Source organism: Manacus vitellinus, unplaced genomic scaffold (assembly GCF_001715985.3).
Source record: "Manacus vitellinus isolate BGI_N305 unplaced genomic scaffold, ASM171598v3 scaffold_34_pilon, whole genome shotgun sequence".
NCBI classification, from domain to species: Eukaryota; Metazoa; Chordata; class Aves; order Passeriformes; family Pipridae; genus Manacus; species Manacus vitellinus.
Genome location: NW_021940488.1, coordinates 175,577 through 203,055, shown reverse-complemented (window position 1 = coordinate 203,055; position 27,479 = coordinate 175,577). Strand labels below are relative to the sequence as shown.

The following is a 27,479-nucleotide window of genomic DNA, read 5'->3' as shown; positions in this document are numbered from 1 at the left end:
TGCTAAAAGATTTGTATGTGTTCAATGTCCTTTTCCTGGAAGTTTGTCCTGTTACATTTTTGGGTTTGTCAAACAAGAAAAATTTGCTTGAATTCTCAGCGAGAAATTTGCTGGAAAATGTGTTACTGTGGTTATATTTTTTGTGGGGGTTTTTCTCTTTTGCCTACTGCTTTGTTTTAAGTTGGGAAAGATGCTCCTAAAAGCACAGGGAGAAGCTCAAAATTAGAAAGCTGAACACCACCATCCAGGAGAGGATGGGAAAGGGCTAGGTCTTTCCAGTACAGCCTTCTCGGGCACTACTATGCCATGATGCAGGATGAGCAGAGGCCACAGCCCAATGCCTCGGTGACTTCCCTGTCTCTCTGCTTCTCCAGTAATCTGGAAAGAAAATTCTGCTTGATGGCAGGGAGTTGGGGGGTAGTGGTTAATTTTAAAGAAAGAAAACTGTTTGTCATCTTAACATTTAGGATTTTCACCAGGTTTTACCAGGGGAGTGTACAAGCCAGGACACAGCTGGCTCTGCATTTCCAACTCCTCCGACACAAAGGTCCAGGTAATTTCCAGGTCGCCAGACCTTGCAGGTCCTCTTCATCTGGGCAAAACAGAACCTTGTGTAACAGTCTGGTCAATACAACCTCATCTCTTTATGTAACTGTTGGTGTGCAATGATTACGAAACCGCTTAACAAGTCTGCAGCTCCCAATTCCCTGCTTTGTTCTTCATCCCTCTCTAATAGCCTTTGCTTGCTGAGGTCTCTCCCGCCCCATGACAAATGCCAGCTTTATTTACGTACAAAACTGGTGATTCTGGCCATAGCCTGTAGGGTATCTGGAGCTCTGTCCAATCCCCAGACTCCAATATCAGACCCTAGGGATGTGTCAAAGTAACAGAGGTGCAGTAGCTGTGTATTTCTTCAATAATGTGCATGCAAACTTTGAGGAACAGCTGAAAGTATTAAGAAGGAAAAACAAAGCAAGGATGGTTGGACTTAATGATCTGGGAGGCCTTTTCCAACAAAAATGATTCTATGAAATGAGGGAAGATGAAGTGGAGTGAAATGAATCCTCCTTTAGATTTCTGAGGGCAGAGAAAGCAGTGTTATATTTGAAATCGGGTACAGAGAGAAAAAGAGAAGCACATAGGATTAGCTATAAATTTCACAGTTATTCTGAGCTGTTGATCTATGCCTCCTCCCTCTGTCTTAAGAGGTTTAAGTAGTATTCTGAAAGACAGGGGGTGGGAAAGGAAGGTAGCTTAATGACCTAAGCCCTAGGTTTGAAATACCTGGACCATCTATATCTGTGCACTTATTAATCCTGATAAACCATTTGAGCTATTCTCCCGGTCTCAGGTTGAGTTCAGAGATTTTTCAGGAGCAAATTTTGGAAAAAAGGCACTGCTTATTTTGTATAGACTCTTGTTAGAGTCCTTCAAGTAAGACGATGAGGTCACTCACCAGAGGGTTTTGCAGGGACAGAAACTGTCCCTTTCCACATGTGTAGCCACCGTGTGTGGTGGGACATGGCTGACTATCCCTGTAGCATTGTCACTGTCAGGAAGTCAGTCAGGTAAGAGCTAGGCAGCCAAAACACCAAGTTGGGATCACTCTGGCGCAAGCTTTCATAACCGTGCTGTTTCATATCAGCTACGTATTCATAGCTGACAAGTCAATTATTTTTAATCTCTATAGTTCATAGTCATAGTCATAAGAGTTTTTTAAGGATCTGTGAAGATTAGCAATGCTATTCTGGGAATGGAAGGGTAATGCCCTCCTACAGATCCAGGGCTGGGGTATTAATGGCCGTCATGTAACACGACGATGTCTCATGGTCTGGCTTTGTCCTCAGAGGACACACAACTCTGTCCTCACCCAATAATGGTGAACAACCTCCAGCAACAGCATGTAGACTGACATTCCAAAGCAAAAACCTCTCATAAAATGATAAAATTGAATTCCTTTCTCCTCAGGAGATCCAGTAACTAATGAAAAACTGAAATAGGCCCTGGACCCCAGGCAGCGGCAGTCAGAGCCAGTGGTGCCCTCAGAGTCCTGAGGACCAATTTCACATCATCAGTAAACTTTCCTGTCATTTTTGGAGCCTCCCTTTGTCTTTGTTGTGTGAATCAAACTGTTCCAAGTGGCTTAAAAAAACCACTCATCAGTGAAAGCAAAACAAGTTACAAAAGCGCAGTATCAAAGGGTACAAACACATGCATAACTCTGATGCATCCTTGAAGCTTCTAGTTCATTCAGTCAAGATGTTAAAAGACTAAAAAGAGATCTATGTTTTTATTAGGCCTACTATGCATAGAAGAAAGTCCAGAAGAAGTTTTGAACCCATTTTTATTTTTCTCTCTCCACCCCACTCCTCAGAACTGCATTGAGAGATCTCTGTCCCTCTATTTTAACCATACTCAGAGGGGCACCTGACCCCATCTACCTCTGCCCATTCAGGCAGGGGAGGGTGCAGGATTTCACCATCCTTACAGATGCCCATGGGATCCCAGTGGGATGTGCTGCAGACAAGGAAAGCAGGGCCAGCACCACCCAGACACTGATAAGAAGCCCACACACAGAATAAATGCATCCATCATCCAAGTCTGTTCTGTATCCTAAGCTGCTGAACAAGCAGATTTAACTCCATTTAATAAAAATATTACAAATTTGCCCTTTGAGACAATAACAGGGTAAAGCATCAAAAGTAAATTATTTATATAATCCACCACTGGTAATCAGTCCTGCTTATTATGTTGTTGGGATTGTTTTTAAATTTTATTTTCTTACTATTTATTTTATTATTTTTACAGTAGCCCTTTCCTTGTGAATTAATGACCTCCTAACGAGCAACAGATACTTTACTGTGCATGCTGCACATAGTGATGTTTTACAGAGCCCAGAGATACATAAGGACCTACCTGGATACTTGTATTGTGAATGATTATAGAGCAGCGGATAGGTAAATCAGCACAGCAGTATTGTTTTAATAACATCATAACACATTTATTGCATTATTTGTTGTACTCACAGAACCACAGGATGGTCTTCACAGGTTACTGTTATGATTTTTTCATTATTTAATAAGCTATTTTGAGATGTTACTGTAAAAAGTACAGTATTTATCTGAGAAAACTCTGTATACGTGCAACAAGATCGCTATTCTTTTGCATCTCATAAATGTTTCCTTTTCTACCTACAGTGTATGTTTTTTAGTGTAGAAAGGAAAACCAGTTCATTTCTCATCAATGCTTTTATGCAATGCTTCTGGTTCCACATCATGTAGACAATCATTCCTACCTTCTCAGTATTTCTATTCCTGGTGGACTGACTGCTGCTTAACATGTTGCTGGCGGTCTTAGCACAACTACAAAATGTGACTGGGGCTTTTTTGGCAACTACCATTTCTCTCAGGTGTTTTTCAGAGGTGAGAGTTTTTTGACCTTGCCCTTCAGTCCCTTCTTGTTTGGGACAGGCCATATGATCCACCAGATCAGAATTACATGCCCAAACACATTAAGCTGATTCTTACATTGTCCAAATTTCTGATGTTTTGACAGGACAACAATAGTGACACCAAGATGTAGAAAGAAGGCAAACAAAATAATATTTTCAAAAAACCCAGGTGAAATGTAAGGGAGAAAGAACAAAATTAATCTAGTCTCAGACATTCAGCAATCCTAAAATTAATCTGTAGTTTCAATAAGCAGTATGAAATGCAATAAAAAAGCAGCAATGTGAAATGCATCTAACCATATTCTTAATAGATACATCAAATCAGATGATGGAAATGTAATCAGCAAATTACATTTTGTCCTCCAGCAAAATACTTTATGAGATCCTTCTTGAAATAATACTTGCAAAAATTGAAATTCAAGCCGGTCTGCCAAAAAGAAGCATAAAGTTTGTGGTGCATGATATGTCATGTTTGGTAAAGCATCTGCTTTTTATACTAGGCCTAATTTTGTTTGAAAATTACATGCAGTTACTGTCAAATTTCATTTAATCCCAAACAGTGGTTGAATGGTGTCTTTGCCTTTGCTGTGTTTGCTGTGATTGCTATTAGCGTAAAACCAGCAACCACAACAGAACCTGCAGAGAGTCTGTGAAGCAACAGTCAGTCTGCACAAGTTATGCACACAGCATTTCTGCATGTACACTGAATCCAGTGTGTTTGAATACATTAGATTTATCTCTGAGGTGCCACTCTGCCAACAGCCTTGCACAGAAATCCAAACAAGCACTACAAGGTGCTGCTAGGAGTTCTGACGCAGATCAGCATCATGTGGTCACAACTCTGAGGAATCTAAAAAGAGAATGAAGAAGAGAAAAAAGAGGATGGACCCCTATTTTAAAAATTTATTCAGCCTTTGAGAACTCACATTCACTAGGCAGACAGATGTGTGGGGACAGGTTTTGGTTTGTTCTCAACTGAAGGTAGACAGCAGAGCTCTCAATCTCAGTATCTTTTAGTCCTTGTAAATTCCTGCTTGTTGACATTTTTTGCATGCTTTTGTGTTTCGTTCCTTGTCACCAGAATATACTGATAGTGCCTGGAGATCTTCAAAAGACATGTCAGATGTGGCATTTAGGGACACAGCTTAGTGATGGATTTGGAAGTGCTGAGTTAACTGTTGGACCTGATGATCTTAAGGGTCTTTTCCAACCTCAGTGAGTCTAGGATTCTCATTATGGCAGTAAGTCACACTGCAACCTTACAGGACTTCTCTGCCTTCAGACTGAGGATACATTAATGCCTGGTGATTGCAAAACCTCAACGGGCAAGATGTGTGTTGATATATGACAATAAAAATAAGCAACATGCTTAACCTACTAGATACTCATCCAACCTTCTCTTTTCAGTCATAGGCCTCTGAAACTGATTACCGTCTTTCCAAGGTTTTCCAAGCAACTGGATTCTGACCAACATAAAGATCACAAGACTAAATTTGCCAGCTGTTAATTCCTTTATGTGCACATGGAAAACAGTTGGAGCGAGTACTATCCAAATTCAGCAACTGTTTCTTCCATCCTAACCACATTTTTACAGAAACAGGAGAACCTGACTGTAGAGGCCTGTCCTTGACAGCTTCAGAGAAGGAGTCAGAATTAAATCAACCTGAAATGCTCTTTACCTAAGAATATCCCCAATCCTCAGTATTTAGAGCCTAGTTTATGATTTGAAGGCTTTATATCCCGTGCAAAATGTATTCATCTGAGAGACCTGATGTTTATATGGATAAACCACAGTACATGGGGTTCATGCCAGATTATTATTATTACATGATCTCTCAGATGAAAAACACCTGGGACAGCTCTGTTGTACTGGAAAGCATAGGTAGTTCTGCAGTATGGATGTAAACGACTCTGCTGTACATAGTTCATTAGTACCAAACCAGATATCCCAGACTCCTCTTTTTCCCATGTTGCAGTTTCCCACAAAACCGTTTTTTTTCTTTTCTTCTCAAAACCTGTCAATAACAATTGCTCAGAACAGATTTACCCCTTGCCTACACTGCCCCCAGCTTTTAGGGGAGAACAAAACTGTCTTTGCTAACACCTCTTCCTATAGATCTTCCACTTGAGTGTATCCTTTTTTAATACCACAGGAGATTTCTATCTTAAGGTGCTTCATAAATCAGTGTGTATTGTAGTGAATTTGATGACCTGTTTCTGTGCAATTGCCAGAATGAACTGAAAACCAGCATTATTAAATAGGTGTTTGGGGTTTTTTTTCTCTCTCTCTCTCTTAGGATGGATTTATAGACTTCTTGGAGTTCATAGCTGCAATAAATTTGGTTATACGAGGGAAAATTGACCAAAAATTGAAATGGTATTTCAAGCTATACGATGCTGATGGAAACGGATGTATTGACAAAAAAGAACTACTAAGCATATTCTCGGTAAGCAAGTTATGACCAATAGCAAGAACATTTGACATAGTGCATTGCCCCTGAAACAATGGTTCCTCATGTCCTGTAAATGGATTGTCTGTACTTTACCTAATGTTTTACAGTTCTAAAACCAGAATTTACAGTGGCTAGTGACACTCCTGCCATTAGTTTCTTCCCTATTGAGCATATCTAAATAGTATTTTACTCTAAGCAATAGTTCTACAGATAAAATACTTAAAGTGAAAAACTGTAGAAACTAGAGGCATTACTGTGATAAACTATACTATAAGGCAGGGTAGAACTGTAGCAGCATAATGAATAAAACAGATGGTTACAAGTGTATGTGCCAGTCCATTGTGGAAAACTGACTTCTCAAAGTGAGCTCGCTGCAAGAAAAATATAGATGTCAACAAAATATTGCAATATTTTAATTCTTTGAAAGGCCTTTAGATTTGTGTACTACAACTGCCATTACCCCTATTTTAAAACTTAATCAGAGAAATATAATTTTACTATTAAATCACATAGTGACAGTGGGATAAAAATATTGTCAAAATGTTGCAGAAAATGGGTCCACTTCAAACACACAAAAGCAAAGCAGTGCAATTCTTTCTTTAAAATTATTTCTGTATTTTTCACTTGCTCTAGTGAAATAATATTTTGAACTGCAGTAGCTGCTTTCATCCAAAAGGTATGTTAGGGTTCCTTGCAAATACGTATGGCTTAATACTGCTCCCTAAATGCACAGGACTCATTACAGAGCAAAGTAACAACATAAACAAGGAAAGTACTTTTCCTGGAATTACAATAAATGTCAGTAAAAAAGGCCTTGTCCAAAAAGATACGTCATATCTGAGACATTAATTTAGAATCGCAGAACTCCTATTAAAACTTCATCTGTCTCTACAGCTATGCAAACTTTGAACCAACAAATCATTATCAAAACTCCTTCCAGATAACCATGCACCCTTTCAATGCCCAGTTATTTTGTTTAACTATTTAAGGTGACAGTGGTAGACAGTGACTCAGATACTTCAGGAACCACTGCTTTACTCTTAGCACTACAATAAATTTACTTCTGTGGCAGAAGTACAACTTTATTCTGAAGACTGTAGCAGAGTCAGACATATAAAACACCAAAAGTATCTAAAGTATGAATTAGTAATACAAATAAGTTTATGTACCCATTTTTGCAAAAATTCTCGTTTCCTTTTGAAATGGACAGGAATTTTGGGCACTTTGGGGGTTGGTATTTTTATGGTCTTATTTGATGTATTAAGGTTACTGTTTTTAAAAAGCTGTAAAGTAAAATAAAGACAGTGACAGTCAAGAATTTCACATCAGTGCTGAATAGGTTTAACTTACATTTTATTTAAATACAATGATTTCTAATATAATATCAGAAATACCAAAAGAAACAACTGGCACATACAGTGAATTTTCTTACACAACACAGTTCACCTCAAGATAATTCAAGTGTAGAAAAACAAATTCTACAGTATGCCCATTATAGAACATATATGCATGTTTATATATGCACATATTTTCCCAGTCAATTACTAATTGGGATATTGAGTTTGAATCTAACTCTGTAAACACATCCTTGTTGCATCTGAACCACTGGATGTTAACGTGGAGGCTCCTATTTTATTAACCCGAATGATCACCACAGTGTAAAAATTACCATCTCAGTGAATGGGATACAATTTTTCAAAAACATTAATTTATACCTTTACTCCAAATATTGAGTCCTTTTCCTACAGAAAAACAAACAAAAGAAAAAAAAACACAAAAGAAAACAAACAAACAAAAAACCAACAACAACCAAAAAAACAAACTAGAGGGGATACTTTTGGTTTTCTTAACTTCTTTGGAGGTCAAGTGCATTTTGCCAACTTCCAGGACTGCTGGTCTGACTTTGTTAGTGATTACTAAGTTAAACATGTCTTAATAGAAAAATAGCTTAGGCTTTCTCTGCATGTGCATTCAGCTGTGAAAAACAGTACTGTATTTAAATCACATAGACCATAGGGCACTTTGAAGACACAGAACTCTCTAGGGCCAGTTAAAAATGCTGGTGTGGAATCTAAAGTGTATTACAGAGCAGAGGTGCCACATGGTTCTTCAGACTTTCAGAGATATGTAAATTAGTTTGCAATCTTCAGGCTGTGTTATGTTAATTAAATTGCAATCCTCATTACTGAAGATTTACTTGAAATAGCTATTTATTTAGTGATTTTTTGAAAGGGTCTGGGAACTAAAGAGTTGCATTGCAATTACTGGTGCTGCCAGTGTATTGTTTTTACAACTTGATGGAAAAAACTCTGAAAGAATTTTCTGTGTTTCTGCCCTCAGGCTATCCAGGCTATAAATGGCTACACCAACATGAGTGCTGAAGAGTTCACAAACATGGTATTTCAGAAGATAGATGTGAACAATGATGGTAAGAATCTAGGTTTTGTTGGCACTGGCAGGGACTTTCCTCTGGAAGAGAGGGAGTTGCACACACTACTGAAGAACTGACTGTTTTAGATTAACTGAAAGCCAAAACTCTTTTTTACCCATATTATTTCAGCTTTACCCCAAATTATTTCAGCTTTACAGTGAAGTGTAAATCAGTGACATAGGAATTACATGCAGTAGGTGCTAAAGCACAGAGGTCTTGCACTGTTCACCAAAAATGCCAGTTCTCTGGTTGCACAGCAAAATGAAAGTGTGATTGAGGGGTTTTTTTAGTGTATTTGCATTGGCTTAATCTATCTAAAATAGTTAAAAAAAATACAAATAAGATGCATGGTTGTATATGCTCTAGCATGTTCTAAGGATTGGACAGCATATTGGATGTCCCTTGAAGGCTGACTGTTAACACATGCTAAAACACATGCTACTGTTTTTTTCCTCAAGATAGCTAGATTAAGCCAATTGGACTTGCATTTGTAAACTAAGACTTCAGTTCACTGCTTCAGAGTTGTTTCTAACAGAAAACTTCTCACATGTGAATATCTCCCCTCAAACTTCTAATCTTGAAGATCCTCCTTCCACTGACAATTACATTTTACATCAATTGCTGCAATCACTGACAAACTAGGAATATTAGGAAAGCATTACAGAACAAAGTGAAGTCACAGACAGGAATTTTTGGCATTTTGGGGGGATATTTCTATGGTCTTATTTGGTGTATGAATGTTACTTTTTTTAAAAGCTGTTTACAATATACAGAGTATAAACAGTGATCTTGTGGTACATATGGAGGATGCACTAGCAGACAATTTTTTTCCCCCATCTCCTTGGCCCATTCTTTGGGTGAAGACAAATTACAAAAGGACTCCAAATAACACAGTCAGGATCTAGCATCTAAACCCAAATTCCATGATTATTCTCCAATTTGACTAGATATTTACTACAAGTAACAATTGTATCTGAGCTAAAACATCAGCTGGAAAAATAATTTTGTGTCATACATTTTAGCAAGGAAAAGCCAGAACATGATTTATTGAGAATTATCTTCATAACAATTCCCTTTCAAACTGTTTTCCATAGTTTGTTAGTGTTTTAATTGCTGCAAAGCAACAGGACTAGCTCCACCTGAGGAACGGGCCGAGTTTTACCAAGTTTAGCTTCAACTACGCTGCCTCTCTGTAGCTTCTTATTAAAGAAACGTGCAAACAGACAAGTAAGTTGCAATGTCCTTCCTTACATGAAACAACAATAAATAATCCCATGGTTGTAAAGAACAATTCTTAGAACAGACCTCCTGTTGGTTTTGCAATTTATTTTCATTAGCTCGAGGAAATCTGAGGCCCATCACGGCAGCAGCGAGCCTGGGCCTGCCAGTGTAGCCACATCTCACTGGCAACTGCAGTGCGGTTTGTGCTCTTGTGCGCTGCTGGTGGTGCTTGGAAATGTGCAGCCTGGGAACAGAAGGAAGGAATTCAAGACCAGTTGACCTGAATAAACATGAAAATGATGCCACATGTCCATGTGATGAGTCCAGGAGCACCATCCACCCAAAGACCTCAGTCAGAGGCAACACAGAGGGAAGGGGAGGGGAACGGAAAGGAATGCCTGGGATATGAGTTCAGCAGAAGTGAGAGGATGAGTGGCAAAGCAAGGGATGCATATAAGCATACAGAGATGGCTTGTTTTGTCTCTGCTTCTGGAATGATTATGTAAGGGGACTGCTATTGAAAGAAGCAGCACAGACAATCTCAGGGCACTGTATGCCAGCCCCTAGACAGGGTCTTAGTACTTTCACTGAAGCCTAAGAGACAGGACTTCTGTCAAATTATGTCCTTCCTCTTTATATGAGCCTGTCACTGGTGTAGCAAGGACACATGTGACTAAACAGAAAGCAGCCTTTACTGACTATGGGTAGAAAGTTGTTTTCACATTTTTCAAATGCTGATCGTTTTCCTTTTTCACATCAAGTGAAGTTTCCAAGGCTGCCATAGACAGAAACAAAACCACCAAAAAAATCCCTACAGGTAGTACTAAAACCTGAAAAGAGCCAAAAGTCAGCCAGCTAAGCATTCACCAGACATGTACATGACCTGAATTCCTGCTCCCCTGCACCCTGGGGCCCTAACTTATCCAGCTATTTTCCTTTGCTGGCCTTTTGTCATTTCTTATTTTAATGAGAAATCATTCATTGTTGTGAATTTCACAAGAAACTTTAAATCATTCTCAGAGGAAAGATTCAAGCCTTTCTTATTAAACCAAGCTTTGTTTTTCCTTCTCAAAGTAAAACAGTATTCTGATTTTTCAGTAGAAGAGATTTTAAAGTTGTCTTGCACCTTCTAAGTTATTAGCTGATTTTGACATGAGCCCAAAAGATCACACTCTAAATGACCATTTCAGTTCCCTGGAAGAATTTATCCAATCAAACCACTTAGCCAGTTTTTTTTAGTATATCCGATCATGGCTCTACATAATCCTAGTAGTCAACACAGGTACTATGCCTAGTAATCCTCAGCAAATCACACTCTAATCTCTGTTAAAACCAGCTATAGGATAAATTCCAGTTAGCTCACTGAGAATTGGTCCATAAATCTAAATTCAGCCTCGATACAGGCTTCATTAGTGCCCTGTTACACACATTTATGAGCACTTACAATTGTCTCAGACTTCAGTGAAAGTTGTGTTTGACCTGTTTTAACATAAAAAAAAGTGACTCTGAGTTCTAGGATCTGACTGATGCAAAGTAGGAAAACATTATCAAATGCTCTTCCTGCATTTGCCTATCAGCAGAGAACAGAAACCTTCCTAAGGGACTCAGTCTGGCATGAGTGGCCTTGTGTTGGATGGACAATGATTGCTGGGTTTCTTAGTTCCTAAGGAGTATTTTCTTTCTTTTAGGGGAACTGACTTTGGAAGAGTTTATCAACGGTGTGGAAAGCGATGAGGATCTAATGGAATTGATTTCGAAAAGTTTTGACCTTTCCAACGTACTCAAAGTCATACAGAACGGCAGGAGGAACAGCGTCTGAAGGATCCAGTGACAGATGTGGCCTTTGTGTCATCATTTCAAGGAAGATAATATTTGATATATTCAGAGAGCTTGATGTTGTTAAATCCTGCTCGGGCAATAGCGAGCAGCCTGCTCCAGGAGTAACAATTTTCACTCTTCATATATCTCCTTTTTTTTCTTTATTCTTTTCCTTGCTCATGACTGTGGCAGCCACACAGAAAAAAACCAGCTTCAGCTGCCTATAATAGAAAAGGTATTTGATGCAGTAAAAGTAACTTACTTGGTCTCTATGAGCATGTTGTCATTAAACCTCAGACAGCAATTAAGCACCACCCAGCTGGGGGCTCACTGCACTCCAGTGGGACGGGGAAGAGTGAAAGTGCAAAAACTTGTGGGCTGAGATAAAGACAATTTAAAAGGTGAAGAAAAAGCTGTGCACTCAAGCAAAGCAGAACAAGGACTTAATTCACCTCTCCCCATGGGCAGGCAAGTGTTTAGCCAGCTCCAGGAAAGCATGGATCCATCAAGCATAATGGTGACTTGGGAAGACAAATGCTATCACTCTGAACATTCCCTCCCTTGCTTCTTCTTCCCCAGCTGTATATGCTGAGCATGACACCATATGGTGTCAGATATCCTTGTGGTCAGCTGGGGTCAGCTGTCCCAGCTGTGTCCCCTCACAGCTTCTTGTGCACCCCGAGCCTTCTCACTGGTGGGGTGAGAGGCAGAAAAAGACTTGATGCTATGCAAGCACTTCTCAGCAGTAATGAAAACATCTTTGTGTTATCAATGTTGTTTTGGTCACAAATCCAAAACACAGCCTCATACCAGCTACTATGAAGAAAATTACCTCTATCCAAGCTGAAACCAGCACATTCTCTTCTGTTCACATAAATCAATAAAATAATAAAAATAATACAAAATGCAACCTTTCTAGATGACACAGAGTTAATAAATTTCTTCTTTTAATTCTGGGTTTTTTAACCCTACTACCTAAAGGGTGGACACAAACTTCTAGGTAGGACTGGGTTCTATCTAGATCAATTAAGAGCAAAGCCTACTTTGTATTAATCTAACATTTGCTCTAATCAGTACTTAAAATTGGATTACAGTCTCTGGGAAACGCCTCAGTCAGCTTAATATTCCCAAGATGTGTATCATCCTTAACAAGCCTACAACTCTTGATTTTATTACATCCGTAAATTAAAATAATGTGATATTTTGATGTTTCTTTCAGGGTTCAGTTACTGTTCTTTCAAGTTAACCTTTTATAAAAGTGCTGGAATTAAATTTTTTATCTTTCTAGAGCAAAATTAGAAGTTCAAAGAATAGCTAAAACCCAAATCATTTTGCAAGCACTCCAAGAGATTTGTGTCCTTTGACTTGTATGTCCTCCTTTGCAAAACAATTTGTTTTCACTGGCCTCACCCCTGATTATGACACTGCTAGCTTCTCCAAAACAGACAGCCTTTCCCTGACAGGGAGTACTAATTTAAGTATCTTTGTCCTGCACAGATACCTGGGTGAAAGCTTTTAACAATTGAGTTTCTTTGAGATTTTACCTCCTTTCAAACTGGGTTGCAATTGTCTCTGAAGGTGGTAGCTGTCAGGAGTGAAGGGAAGGCATTTGCAGATGGCATGATCACATATTCCTCATTTTTTAGGAAACCAGGCTCAAAACAACACAACTTTACTTTATAAATAATAAGATTAATTCTATGAGCTGAGATGGAATGGCATGAAATATCTGCAAAGGGAAAATTATAGTTCTTTCTGGTTCTATTGGGATTGATTCTCAAGTCTGTAACAAGTTTTATCAAATTACTATATTATAAGACTAAGTTCTCCCTGGTTGACAGTGCCCTGTAGGCATCACACTAATATTAGTTATTGTTAGAAGCATCAGTTTTATACAAAGTAATTTGTGCAAGGATTGGTGCAGATTGAACAAAACAATTTTTAAGACTTCAATACGAAAATGTTTTTCTTCCAAATTCCCTTCAAATCCATGTCCACTGCAAATTAAATGTACTCCATCATCTACCATTATTATCCCAGGTTCTAGGTATAGTAAGAGCATGCAATATGCATCACTTGACATTATAAACAGTCCTGACATTATAGTTCTGACATTTGAATCTTTTACATCCTTAAAAAAAAAAAAGAGAGAGAGAGAATGATGTATGAGATTGCTGGTGGTTTGAATATTAAGTTCTTGTATTTATTCATCATTGACACATTAATATGTCACTGTCAGTATCAGTTTTCTCACACCCAGACTTCAGAAAGCCACTTCTCTTAATCTAATGCTTTTCTATTTGAAGCCGATGAGGGTGGTGTCCTTCAGAATTGCCTTTACAATATGTAAAATAAAATGGTTCAATCTAAGCAGCGTGGGCAGCTGTGTTTTGGACTTCTGGTTTTAAACTAATGAAGTGATGGGCTTGGAAAAATGACTACTATCTACGTATACTGACTTTTTTTTTTATAAGGGATTTTAAAAAGAGCATTTTAAATTTGCTTAATTTTTCTGTGTAACTGTAATTATATGAAGTGAATTACCAATTCAAGGTGAGTGTTGTGTTGCATTAAAAAATGATAAATATAAGGAAATTCTTTGCCATATTTTGTTAAGCTAAATTTTAAAGGTGTAGATGACATGCTCATTTTCTACACTTTAATCTAAAAATCATTTAGCAGAAACCTGTGTAATTAAGAAGCAAATATCTTTCCACTTTAATGTAAACACTGTGGCACATAATTTCAAAAATTATTTACCTACAGTGACTCCGCATGTTTGGGACTATGCATGAGTCTATCTAATTTACAATTTTTTTTAAGTTCACTTCCTTTCACTACTAAAGCACAACTTGATAAACAGCTGCTTTAGATAAATGCATCATGGCCACAATTTCTATTGGTCTTATTTTTATAAACTTGTCAGCTGCTCATCAAGTGTATCAGTGGAATATGGTGGCACACAGAAAACCTGTCAAGTGTGAAGCTGCAGCTCATCTTTCTGGACCTGCTTTGTAGTCACAAGGGTAAGCTGTAAGTTGACCTGACTATCAGAATGTCTATTACTAGTTTAATAGACAGCAGGAAAAAGAAGCCCAGTGTTGGATCATGTTATGTACACACCTTAGCAAATACTTATGTGGTTTAGGGCAGTGCTGAGCTGCTGATCCTGAGGGCTGCTAGAGCCCACGGGAGCGATTTTGCCCCACACGGGAGAAAAAAGACATTATAGCAGATGCTCTCAAGAAGTGTCTTTGTCAGCAAGATTGATGCAGACACCAGCTGTGAGTGTCTGTAAAGCTGGACTGCATGCATCATCATCACAGGGGGGTAGGCTTTAATTAAGATGGATGTGCACCGAGAATAGCTAATCATTTTGTCACCATATTCACCTTGGAAAGAATTACAGGTTTTAAATTCACTCTGTGTAGCTGGGTGAGCTTTGCCAATCCACAGGGTAATTGATAGTTTCTTTTCTAATATAAGCTCTTTTAATGTTAAGAAATCCTTATGACTTACACTTTATTGCATCCAAACAGCTAGCAGTAATTAGCCTGACAGTCCCCTTTTTCAAACAATTCCTAATTGTCCTAAAATTATCTCCTTTTCTAGTGGCGCAATATGCTAAGAAAATAAATAGGTACTTTTTTTTTCCTGAGAATATAGGAATTCAAAGCCACAAGTAAATTGCCTGTTTTAGTAGATATGAAATTAGCATTAACAGTCAGGATTAAACCTTATGCTATAGTCATGCATCCATGACAAAATGGGATGATAGCTTGCCATGATGTGGAAGAGATCTCATAGTTGCATTTAATTTTTGCTCTTATGTAAGATTAGCTGTACCATACAGACCATAAAAGCTAAAAACTCAGCTGAACACCCAAAGCTGGAGTTCCCTGTGTGCAAGGGTGTATGTCCATTTACTTGGAGAGATTTCTAGAAGTTTTGCATGATTATAGAACTTGCTGAAGATATCAGGGAGAGATTTTTAAATGCCATGTTGAAAACTTCTGCTAAATACAGTATAATACTCCAAAAAAAAAAAAAAAGGAAATCTATGTAGTTTTACACTGTACTTTTTGACCTGCCGTTATTATAAACCTGACATAAAAAACCCCATAAGTAATGGTCACTCGCCAAGGCAAACAGCTCCAGTGCAGGCACATCACACAGCAGAGCAGGGAATCACTGCAAGCAGGGGGAATTTCTAGAGCCAGGGAAACTGCAGGAGATGGCCAAGAGCCATGTGGAGCTGGCGGCTTTTGCCCTGGAGTGGCTCCCTCAGCATGGGCTGAGTCAGCTGTTCCCACTCTCTCATAAGGGGCCCGTAGGCAGCACGGTGAACAGAGTGGCAACAGGGTGTAATGTGGGAGTTCACACAGGCAGGGCGAGCAAGAAGGGCTCCCCTCCAACCATCTGGGAGCAGCCAACAGAGGCAGCGAACAGACCCAGTAGTTGGTGAAGAAGGGCATAAAGAGATCTTTTTATCCCCAGTCTTACTAGTGCACACCCCCTCAGGTATGGTTCTGACACACTGCAGAGCTCATTCCCCTGTAGCTGCTGGAGTCCCTGCACCAGCCATGCCAGAGGCCTCCAACCAGCCAGACCTTCTGATGGTACATGTAGCTCTCCGAGTCTCTCCTTCAAAGGCAAAGAGCCTTGCAGAGAGATCTCGACAAATGAGAGGGCTGGGCAATCACCAACTGTATGAAGTTTAACAAATGCAAATGCCAGATTCTGCATGGGATGGGCCAAACCTGGATGCACGTACAGACTGGGGAATGAGACGCTGGAAAGCAGTGCTGCAGAAGGGGACCTGGGAGTCCTGGTTTAGGGCAAATTGAATATGAGTCAGCAGTGCCCTGGTAGCCAGGAGGGCCAACCATGTCCTGGGGGGTATCAGGCAAAGTATCACCAGCTGGTCAAGGGAGGGGATTGTCCTGCTCTGCTCTGCACTGGGGCGGCCTCACCTTGAATATTGTGAGCAGTTTTGGTCACCACAATATAAGAAACCTACAAAGCTATTAGAGTGTGTCCAAAGTAGGGCAATGAAGATGGTGAAGGGCCTTGAGGGGAAGTCATATGAGGAGCAGCTGAGGTCACTTGGTCTGTTCAGCCTGGAGGAGACTGAGGGGAGACCTCACTGCAGTAACAAGTTCCCCATGAGGGGAAGCAGAGAGGTAGGAACCAAGCTCTTTTCTTTGGTGACCAGGGATAGGACCTGAGAAAATTACATGAAGCTGTGTCAGAGGAGATTTAGGCTGGATATTAGGAAAAGTTTTTTCATCCAGAGGGTGGTTGGGCACTGGAACAGGCTCCCCAGGGAAGTGGTCATAGCACCAAGCCTGACAGAGTTCAAGAAGGGTTTGGATAGTGCTCTCAGGCCCATGGTGTGATTCTTGGGGCTGCCCTGTGCAGGGCCAGCAGTTGAACTTCAATGGAACTACTTTTATCGTGTTGGACTACATGGACCAACTTGAAAAGTGGTATCTTCTGCTTAGGCCTGTACTGATTTTTGCCTTACATCAGCCATGTGAGAGAAGATTCAGCCATCAAAGATAACTTGGACAGTAATTCTAAAAGTGTTCCTGTGTCACTACTTAATTTCTATTTCCACCTCCTCTGCAGTAGAATCACAAAAGGGTTTAGGTTGAAAGGGACCTTAAAGATCACCTAGTTCCAAACCCCCTGCCATGGGCATGGAACTTTCCACTACACCAGATTACTCAGAGGCTCATCTAGCCTGGTCTTGAACACCTCTGGGGATGGGGAATCCACAACCTGTAAGAAAATTTAAGACAGCTTGCTAGGCAGTTTTTACTGTGCTTACAAACAACACTGCAATGAACACTAGCTTTTAAATTGCTAAACCATCAAATGATGCTGGCTCCAATTTGAAAGTGAGGCCTCATTTTTTCTGTCTCATTTAAAGCTGCACTGTTTAAAAAAACCAAAGATTAACTCACATCCCATGCAAAATACTGGAGAGGCTGGGAGGGAGGTCTGGACAGAGTCACATAACACCCAAAAAGACCACAGGAAAGAAGAAGCAGGGGGAGAAACCTTAAAAGGGAGAGGAGGTAGCAACAATCAGGCCTCATGAAAGGGATATCATGGTGTGACAATCTCTGTCCCTAAGGGACATGTCTAAAAGTCAAAGTCTAAATGTCAGAACATGGGAAAGAGGAAAAGAAGAGACAAAGGCTATGGAGAGGTATGTTCATGTTGTGACTGTTCTGTACCTTGGACAGTACTTGACAACTCAGTTGCTTCTACCAGGGTGCAACAAAACCTTATGCAGAAAGTATACAGTATTTAATCTGAGGGTCTGTCTGAGATTTGGCCTTCCTTGATGCCTTAATGGAATTGCAAAACTTTTCCAACAACACACTGTTGAAGGTAGAGCCCGAAGTGGTCAGACACACTTATCACCTCCCGTGCAAAGGTACAAACCAAAATTGTCTTCTGAAATTGTCTAGCACTCAGAAACAAGCATATTAACCATGTTACAAATAAGAATCTGAAATAGTGATAATCTGCCCAGCAGTTTCTTCTACCTGAGGAGAGGCACTGGTGGTATTGCACCTGATTTCTCAAATAGCAAGGGAACTAACCACTCAAGATATCTTTTGTTTATTCACTGAGAATGTTCAACCATCCAGAAAAACAAAAGCACCTTTCATTGTTTCTGTCTTATTTTCATTAGCCATGCAAGTTAGCAAGGTAGAAATGGGTGCATTGGCATGCAGAATTTTCCATGCTGTGGAAAAACTGTTTATTTAGGAAACAGAGTAAATTCTTCCTCACGAGTCACTAAATGTTCTCTGAATGGCAATTCTCAATAGAGTCTGAGCAACTGATGTAAAGAGAAAATTGTCAATATTTTATTCTCCTATCCCATAAGCCATCTAGTCTTCTGGCTTTTTGAATATACATGGCAATTACAGATTTTTTAGATTTCACCTTTCCTGGAAAACTCAAAGTACACTCAGAATGATAAATTAACATGAACTTACAATCCATTTGTGGTCCCATATAAGTCAATGAATATGAACTTACAATCCATTTGTGGTCCCATATAAGTCAATGATCCCATTGATTGCAAACCAGAACAGAATTTCTTCACACTGACATCTAAAGAATATATCAAATTCTTGATTTATTCAGACTCTTATTAACCTTTTATGTAGCACAGCATTTCTGTGGGCTATTGCAGAAGGATGTAGGGAAGGAATGAAATAAGTTTTTTGAAAACACTTTTTTTAAAGAAGTGATGTATTAGAATCATGATCATTTCCCTTTTAAAAACCAATGAAATATTCATGGAAAGGGTTGACACAGTTTTGAGTGTATCAAAAGAAACTAAACTCCCATCAGGCTTCAGGCAGAGCTTTTCATTCTTACCATCCGTTCACGTGTTCCTTCCATCTCTGTCCCCAAAGCAATAAAAATTATGTGGGTTTTTTTTTACACTGGCAGCATACCTCCAGCACATAGCTTTAATGGTTCTGGACAATATTGGAAGAGTTTGCACTTTTCCTTCTCTTTTTATTTAAATTACAAATATTTGACAAACTGCTTCTATCCTGGAGGATTTCAAATCCCCTCAGATTTAAAACACAGCTCGCTTTTAAAAAGCTGCTAACAGAGGAAAAAGTTGAACATTTGCAATTAAACCTGGGTTTATTGTTCTTTCATTGTTCCTTTATTATACTAAGGGTGCTTATATCAAAAGAGAATCTTAATTCCCTTGTCCTCGTTTATTTTTTTAATTAGGTCAGTCTTCCCTTTCATATCCCGTTCACCAGCTCAGCCTCTAATGGCAGTGTCAGTTAGCAATCAGCTTCTAGGAAAGAATATAATAATTTAGTAATCTTCTAAGTAATGAAAAAAACCACACAAAAAATCCAAGCTTTTTAATTATCAGTCAATTTTTTATATCTAAGATGGTGAGATTCCCAAGGACCCAAATTAGGAACTGATTTTCCTTAGATCCTCAGTGGGAAGAGGAAGTTCTTGTAGTGAAAGGTCAGCACATGAGATCTACCACCTAAAAAAGCTGATATAAAAAATCAAACAAAATAAAGATGTAGTGCTGCTCCCTAAGAAGGGAAGCTCCCAAAAACATGTGTTCTGCCTGTCAGGGTTAGTAAATGCCTCTGGAGAACACAATTATAAATCTTACCTTGTTATTTTCTGATGGTTTTGATTGTTGCAGAAAGCACATTCGTGCCCATTCAGATACAGGATGTGTTCTGTTGTCACCTTCACTGCCTCCTCTCCAGAAATGCCAAATGCTGCCACATCTTTGAAGAGAAGCCAAATGTGAACAGTAGGTACAAAAGTTAGGTGGAAACTGTTCGACAAATCATGGAATCATACAATCATGGAATGGCTTGGATTGGAAGGAACCTTAAAGATCATCTAGTTACAATCATGTCATGGGCAGAGACACCTTCCACCAGACCAGGTTGCTCAAAGCCCCATCCAACCCGGCCTTGAACACTTCCAGGGATGGGGCAGCCACCGCTTCTCCAGGCAACCTTTGCCTCACCACCCTCACAGTAAAAAATTTCTTCCTTATATCTATTCTAAACCTGACCTCTTTCAGTTTAAAGCCATTCCCCCTTGTTCTGTCACTACACGCCTTATACAAAGTCTCTCTCCATCTTTCTTGTGTGCTCCCTTGAGGCACTGGAAGGCCGCAATTAGGCCCACCCCAAAGCCTTCTCTTCTTCAGGCTGAACAATCCCAATTCTCTCATTCTTTACTCATAGAAGGGGTGCTCCATCCCTCTGATCAACTTGGTAGCCCTACTCTGGACTTGCTCCAACAGGCAGATGTCCTTCCTGTGCTGAGGACCCCAGAGCTGGATGCAGCACTGCAGGTGGGGTCTCACCAGAGCAGGGTCAATGGGCAGAACCACCTCCCTTGACCTGCTGCCCACACTGCTTTGGATGCAGCCCGGTGCACATGGCCGAGTCATGTCCAGCCTCTCACCCACCAGCACCCCCAAGTCCTTCTCACCAGGGCTGCTCTCGTTCTGTCCATCCCTAGCCCAGATTGATACTGAAGGTTGCCCTGACCCAGGTGCAGTACTAGCACTTGGTCTTGTTAAACCTCATGAGATTCCCATGGGCCCACTTCTCAAGCTTGTCCAGATCCCTGTGGATGGCATCCTGTTCTTCAGGTGTGTCAACAGCACCGCTCAACTAGGTGTCATCTCCAAATTCGCTGGGGGTGCACTCAAATCCCTTCATCATTAGTGAAGACATTAGATAATATTTGTCCCAGTACAGACCCCTGAGGGACACCACTTGTCACTGATGTCCATTAGGACTCTGAGCTATTGACCACTACCCTCTGGATACAACCATCAAATCCATCTCTCTCCAATTTAGAGAGAAGGATATTGTAGGGCACCATGTCAAAATCTTTACAGAATCCAGATAAACGATATCTGGAGCCATTCCCTTGTCCACTAATGTTATTTCAGACAGAAGAGAAATCCTGAAATCAAAATCCTTCCAGCCCCTCCCCTTTGACTTCTCCTGAAAGTCGTTATGGCAAAGCATGTTTGTGGCAAGCCAGTCTGCTGCTGGTAGAAGGGAATATATATGTGATGAGCAAGAAAATCAGATATGAATGGGTTATGATGGGTTGTTTGTCCATGTCTTTTCTCCTGTTCCCACTGTTTAGTCTGCTTGTGGCTGAGGTGGCTTTTTCCCCCCTTCCAAATCCTTTCTGTTTTCTTCTACTTGTTCAAAGTACTACTGCAAGCTTGAGGGAGAAGGAGTCAGACCCTGACAACAAGCAGAAGGGGACAGATAAAAATGGCTTTCTGCATCTGAAAGTACTTTCTGAGTAGCTCTGCAACGGAGAAAACTGTTTACTTACATATGTGCTACTTGTGCTGCTTACTTTAATTTCTTTCATTTCTGCTTTGTATTGACATTCAAGGCACACTGAGAAGATGAACTTTCCTTTTTACTAAAGAGATATAATAGAGCATATTTCCCTATATATCTAAAACAGAGACATCTGGAAATGAGAGCCATGGTACAAGGAGGCCTTGTGACACTATTCCCATGACAAGGCTCTGCTTATCAGACTGAGAGATGCATTTCACATGTTGTAGTAATTTTGCAGTAAAAATTGCCACAGATGGTGTTAGTTTTTGTGGAGTTTATGAGATTAGTACTTGGCTACAGATCAATCTCCATGTTTCCGTGATACCGAAAAGAGTGCAGAGATAGAGCAGCCTGAACAATTATAAACTTTTCTTAAAGGAGATTTCGTGCAGTCAATTTCACTACAACCTCTGCAGTAATATGGGGACCGGACACAGTGAGCTTTATAAATCCAGCTCCAATTTTCCCTCTAAAAGTAATCCTATTCTGTATCTGTAAATGATTCCTCATCATCTGTTGTTTCCCCACACGCTGCTAATCCATGTATGGTATCACCTTTAAAACATATAAGCAAAAGGTACAACCCCTTGACTAGCAGCTTCTTTACTCCCTCCCAGCACCCTTCTCCTTGTTGAGACAATCTTACCCCCCACCTCACAATATAGGTCTGTGTCCACCTTACCAGACCCTCTCTAATCGCATAGAAATGTCTAAGCAAATAAATCTTAACCTCATGCATCATAAGAGTAAGGCAGAAAAAAGTGCAAAGCAATACTTTCTTTTTCTTTCTAAATTATTTCATTGAATTGTGCCCAAAAGCAAACTGAATCTTTAACTGAGCATGGTGTTGTGTGATGCTCAAAATGTTGGATTAAGTGATGGGGAGCACAACATTCACCTCGCCAAAGCAGAACAATGAACACACACAGAGTTCAGTCACACAATAAGCATTAGGGGTGCTGCTGGATGATGTGTGAAGGACTGGGGTATAACACTGTAGGCTGGGAACTTGTCCTCAAATGGGGCATTTCTAAGCATAGGTGCCATCAGGAAGCATCGTACTGGCTTGTGCAACAGGTGTACAGCTGCAGCTAGGGGTACTCTACTATGAATCCATGAGTGTTAGATGCAAGATTGGATAAGTCAATTTAGGCAAGGTGCCTCAGGACAAAACAGCTCTGCAGAACCCAGTGCTCTGCACTTGCCACTTAGACTGTTTCCTTCCCAGATAAATCATAAGAAGAATTAGTTTATATCTTCTTGCTGGTTTTGTTTTGGTTGGTCGGTTTTTTTGCTTTCAAGTAGAGAAATGTAGTTTCTCCTTCTTGCTTTGAGAAAAGGGCCTCCAAGCATCCACACTGTGTGCATCTGTTGATGGTTCAAGAAATTTTTCAAGGCTTTCCCTGTTCCTCTTGGCCTTGCTCCTATTTGTGTCCATCTGCACCCAAGCTACCCCTACCAATGCATCACAGGTTTTTATTTTCTACCCTAGCTCCAGCTGCCAGGTCTTTACATATCCCTTTTGATTTTATTTTTTTTTCCGCACCCCAGTCTGTCAGTCACCTTCACAAAGACCTTATCTTAATTTTAAAGTATTCTTCATATATGAAATTTCCTCCTACATCCTTGAAGAGATCTCACAGAAGAAAGCAACTGAACGGTTGAGTGCAAGAAAGAGGAAGGGCAGAAATTGAGAACTCCATGTAGCAATGCGACTGTCTTTTGCACCTCAGAAGTGACAGGCCAGCCAAAGAAAATTGAAGCCTATGAGTCCAGATAGGTTTAACTCCTCATTTTGCAGTTCACAGTCATCAGGAGTCAGGGTCTGAGACAATCAAGACATATCTGTGCTGCCCACTGACCTTTTAGCCATGAATTCTTATAAGCTTTGCAATGGTGGAAGGATGCCCAGCACATCTTATTCTGGGTAGGATATAAGTCAGTTTTACAACACATGGGTGTACATGCCACACAACGCTAATTGAGCCAAAAATCCTTGGAGAAGAATACTAAAATCCTTGAGAATACAGCAGCATGTTTGAGGACTCTCACACGTGTGTAGAGGAAGTGTCCATGCCCTGTGGAACCCTACCACCCTTGCTAGTGCTGCAGTCCCAGTTATTTGGAAGTCAAAGCCAACTGAGATACTGCTACCCCAGCTATGTTCACATGTTCCTTTGCAGGACAGACCCAGCAACACTTGACGTCCATAAAGATTACCACAGAGCTAAGAGAGGCAGAGGACTGAAAGAGTAAGCGAAACATTAGCTCAGGCATAGCTCTATTTTCTTTTTGTTCTCCACAGCAGTGAGCTTAGCTTAGACAGGTGTGAGTCTGCAAAACTGCAGCCCAGAAAAACTATTTCTTGTTTACTCCTGGCAAATACTAACTTCTTCTGTGATCTTAGACCCCATACAACTTTTATAACCGGACACTGCCGCAGCACTTGTGCCAAAATATGCCATTCTGAATGTGGCCTTTCACTCTCTGCACACAGTAGCTCTCTCAGGCAACTGTAAATGTCTATCAGCAGTTTTCTAATAAAGACATAGACACATTCTTTTAATGAAACTAATCTTTTCTAGCTGAGGAATCGTTCTAATTTCATCTGATTCGAGGGACCGGGCATATGTTGTTGAATCATGAAGACTAAATATTTGTTTTGACCACTTCAAAAATACCTTCGAGGCTAACTCGTTTGCCCAGCTCTTTGTTAAACAATTGCAAATGAGAAACATTCAAAAAATCACAGCCTGTTTGTGCATAATTTGTACACTCAGTGCAGAAAGCGCCATGTATCTCAGCTAAATCATTTGCAATGAATAATTCCACCATTTGGTACAGATGCAAAGCATTGGAAGTTTACAGAACATTATGGAAATGTATCTTCCGGCCTCAGGAGACGGGGGAATTTTAATTCCTGGCACTGAAGGCAGGCTTGAATGAGAATATGATTAAACTTTTATAACTGCTTGATGTTTTCTTGGCTCAATCAATATTCTTTTCAATAAGCCCTTGGCCTGTTTCGGAAGCACTGCCAATATTTGTTGTTGAGTAAATGTGGTTTTATTCTTCACTCCCACTGATCTGATCAACAGAATGACATTGATCACAATGAGCGCTGTGTTCAAACATTTTAAAACAATTTAATCTGCTCATGCAGGACACAGGTTAGGTAGCAGTGCTGATTACAGCACATCTTTTAGTGGCTTCTGTTACAGATGGACATGCTTTGATACCACTTCCAATGTATCCTACTGCGATCATTCATTTGTGCAAGCTGTCAGGAACGGATGAGGTCACACGCAATGGTTGCTTCCCTTCCTTCAAAGGAAGATCGGATAGGACATGACAGGCAGTCATGCGTGCCTCAGGAGGACCAGCAACCTGGGGATAAATCCTGAGCCTTCCACACTGGTGTGTGTGAAAGCACCCAGGGGAACTGGCTATGAATATTTAGATGTTAATACTGTCAAGCAGGGGGATGCTAGACTAGAACTGTATATGTGCTTACAGCCTTTTCACCAATGTGCCACCAGCATGCACAAAACTGTGGGCAATTCACTTAGCTCTGTGCCTTGAGCTTTCTATCTCCCAAGCAAGGTTAATAATTCTTGACATGTTTTGTGAAACAGTTTGACATCTGTGCAAGGGGCATGATGTGACTGTTGAGTTGTGGCATTTGTTCAGCACATTGGTGACACTCAGTTCTTTGCCAATCCAAGCAGGAGCTACTTCCACAAAATGCCAGAGAGAGTGAAGGGTTTGGAGCAAAATTTAATCCAGACAGTTTCAGCAGAGGCTGAGAACTGAGGAAAGTGGTGAGTAGTGAAAGGAAAAAGAATCACTCATTCCTTTTCAAGGAAATTCTCATCCTTTGCTTCAATGATAGTACAATGCTATTAGGTCAGATTCCTGAGGTTTGTGCCCTGAGCCCTCAATGATTAAAAATTATATTTGTTCTCACTTCTCCATTCCCACATGTGATGGAAAAGAGCATTGACCATTTCAAGTTAATTGCTGTCCTAGTAATTGCTTGTTCCTCAAGTCACAGACACGGTGGTTGAATGTGGGACCTGCCTTTATAAATGAGCTTACAGTCAGACATATTTCAGTGACCAGAAGGCTTCAGAAATAACCAGCTTCTGTAGGTTGAGTCCCACCAGCAGCCAAGCACCCACATGCACCCCAGTGGGGCAGGGGAGAGAATAGGAGGAGGAAATGCAAGAAAACTCAAGAGTCAAAATAAAGAAAATTCAGTAGGTGAAGGAAAAAGGGAAAACAACCCCACGAAAATTAAGTGATGCAAAGGCAATGATTCGCTACTTCCCACAAGAGAGGTCTACAAGCAATGGCCAACATGGAAGTAAAAATCCCTCATTTTCTTCTTCCTCTACCGCAGTTTTTATTGTTGAGCATAATGCTATATGGCATGGAATATCCCTTTGGTCAATTCAGGTCAGCTGTCCTTCTGGGTCCCCTCCTAACTTCTTGCATAGATCCCGCCTAGTCATACTCACTGGAGTGGGGGAGGAGCAGGACAGTGGGAAAAAAAGAGAAAACCTTGTGTTTGCAAGAACTGTTCAGCAATAGCCACATAATAAAAGTCTTACCAATACCATTTTAGCCACAAATCCAAAAAACAGCACCACAGGGCTGCTGTGAAGAGTTAGATTCATCCCAGCCAAACCCATTAGACTAGGAAAAAAAATTAAAATAGCGAAGTCCCATTCTGGCAGAGAACTGATTAGACTGGAACTAATAAAATTACTCAGAAACAAAATTACATATGCTCTTGACAACTGAGGGCAGTACACAACCCTCAGAAAACAAACAATCCAGCTAGCACAGCCTTAGAGCCTGCTCAAATGTGCTTCCAGCAGGCCTGCACACTATTTTCAGAAAGAGGGAGCTAAACAATGTTACTCAACCTAGTACTGTGTTTGGGAACTCAGCAAAGTATTTGGCTTGACAGACAAGATTTTTGATGCCTTCCTGATGGCCAACTGTGTCTGGTTTTTTGTTTTGTTTTTTTCTACGCTTTATATAAGCAGAGTTATGGAGTGGTTGGGTGTGTTTAATTATGATAAGGTTTGGAAACATTTGTCTGTTTAACAGACACTCATGCAGGGGCTGCCTTATGTGAGGAAAGTAATTTATGACTTTAGATGGGGTTGTGAGCAAGGAGGAGTAAAATACTGCTTTCTCTCCTACCTCTTGGAGAGCAGGGAAGGCAAGGCTCCTCACAGAGGTGATGGTACACAGTGACTGCTGCAGCACCTGGCCTGTGCTGACTTGTTTACTGCGGTGTTTTCCTGGGATGCTCACGCTTCCCTTTTACACAGGTAGCCAGCTCTTCTGTATGCCTACAGCTACTACCCTCTCCACACTTCTCAGTGTTTTTGTACAGTCTCTGAATCCCTAATTGTATTCACTGACTTGACACAAGCGGAGTTTCTGGAAAACAGCAGTTATTTCACGCTTTCATACTCTGTTGTACGAAGGGTGAAAGCGGCATGCAATCCTGAAGAAATATACTGAAGAGAGATGAGTTTGTCATTTCAATAGTCAATGTGATGTTTTGGCTGTATCTGAAGATCAACATTTACAGAGAATAGATGTGCAAATTGCTTTTTATATGGTTCTTCAGAGGTTGTTTTCAGAAAATTATTTATTATTCCAGATGCCTACATAGTCATAGATATTGACTGACTGGAAAGAGTTCAGAGCAGAATACTAAAAATGATCACTTAGTGCAGATGTTCTGACCTATAAAAAAAGTGATAAAAAGATTAAAAGGATAAAATACAGCTTGAGGCTGAACTAAGTAATGAGCTGGAGAGGACACAGCCCTCTCCAAATATGAATAAACAGCATGAATAAAACAATTACATATGGCAATAAACCACAGAGTAAACAATGGCACACACAACTCAGTCCCAAAAATTATCTTCTACAAGTCAAACTAATCAAAGAATAGTTGAGGTTAAATCTCCTGTCAAAGATTTCTGCACAGATATACCCAATAGAAGTGCTGAAGATGGACAGAACAGAGGACAAACTTCTAGCACTACACAGGCACCAAAGAAGTTTTCTTCTTGAAATGTGTGTGTTTCTGCATCATATTAACATATTCTCTTATAATGGCACAATGTTTACTGTTTACTTAGTCATAAGATTAAAAGAGGGTG

The 27,479-nt window shown here is 40.2% G+C and overlaps 1 protein-coding gene across 1 annotated transcript in view; it reads left to right on the top strand.

Moving 5' to 3' along the window:
• GUCA1C (guanylate cyclase activator 1C) overlaps positions 1 to 13,408 on the top strand; it is a 35,128-nt gene extending 21,720 nt beyond the window's left edge. Inside the window, exons 2-4 of the mRNA XM_008920865.3 lie at positions 5,749 to 5,898; positions 8,245 to 8,332; positions 11,245 to 13,408. Of these exons, the coding sequence (XP_008919113.1) occupies positions 5,749 to 5,898; positions 8,245 to 8,332; positions 11,245 to 11,375 (369 nt within the window). The 3' untranslated portion in view covers positions 11,376 to 13,408. The remainder of the gene's footprint in view (positions 1 to 5,748; positions 5,899 to 8,244; positions 8,333 to 11,244) is intronic.
• Positions 13,409 to 27,479: the final 14,071 nt, after the last annotated feature.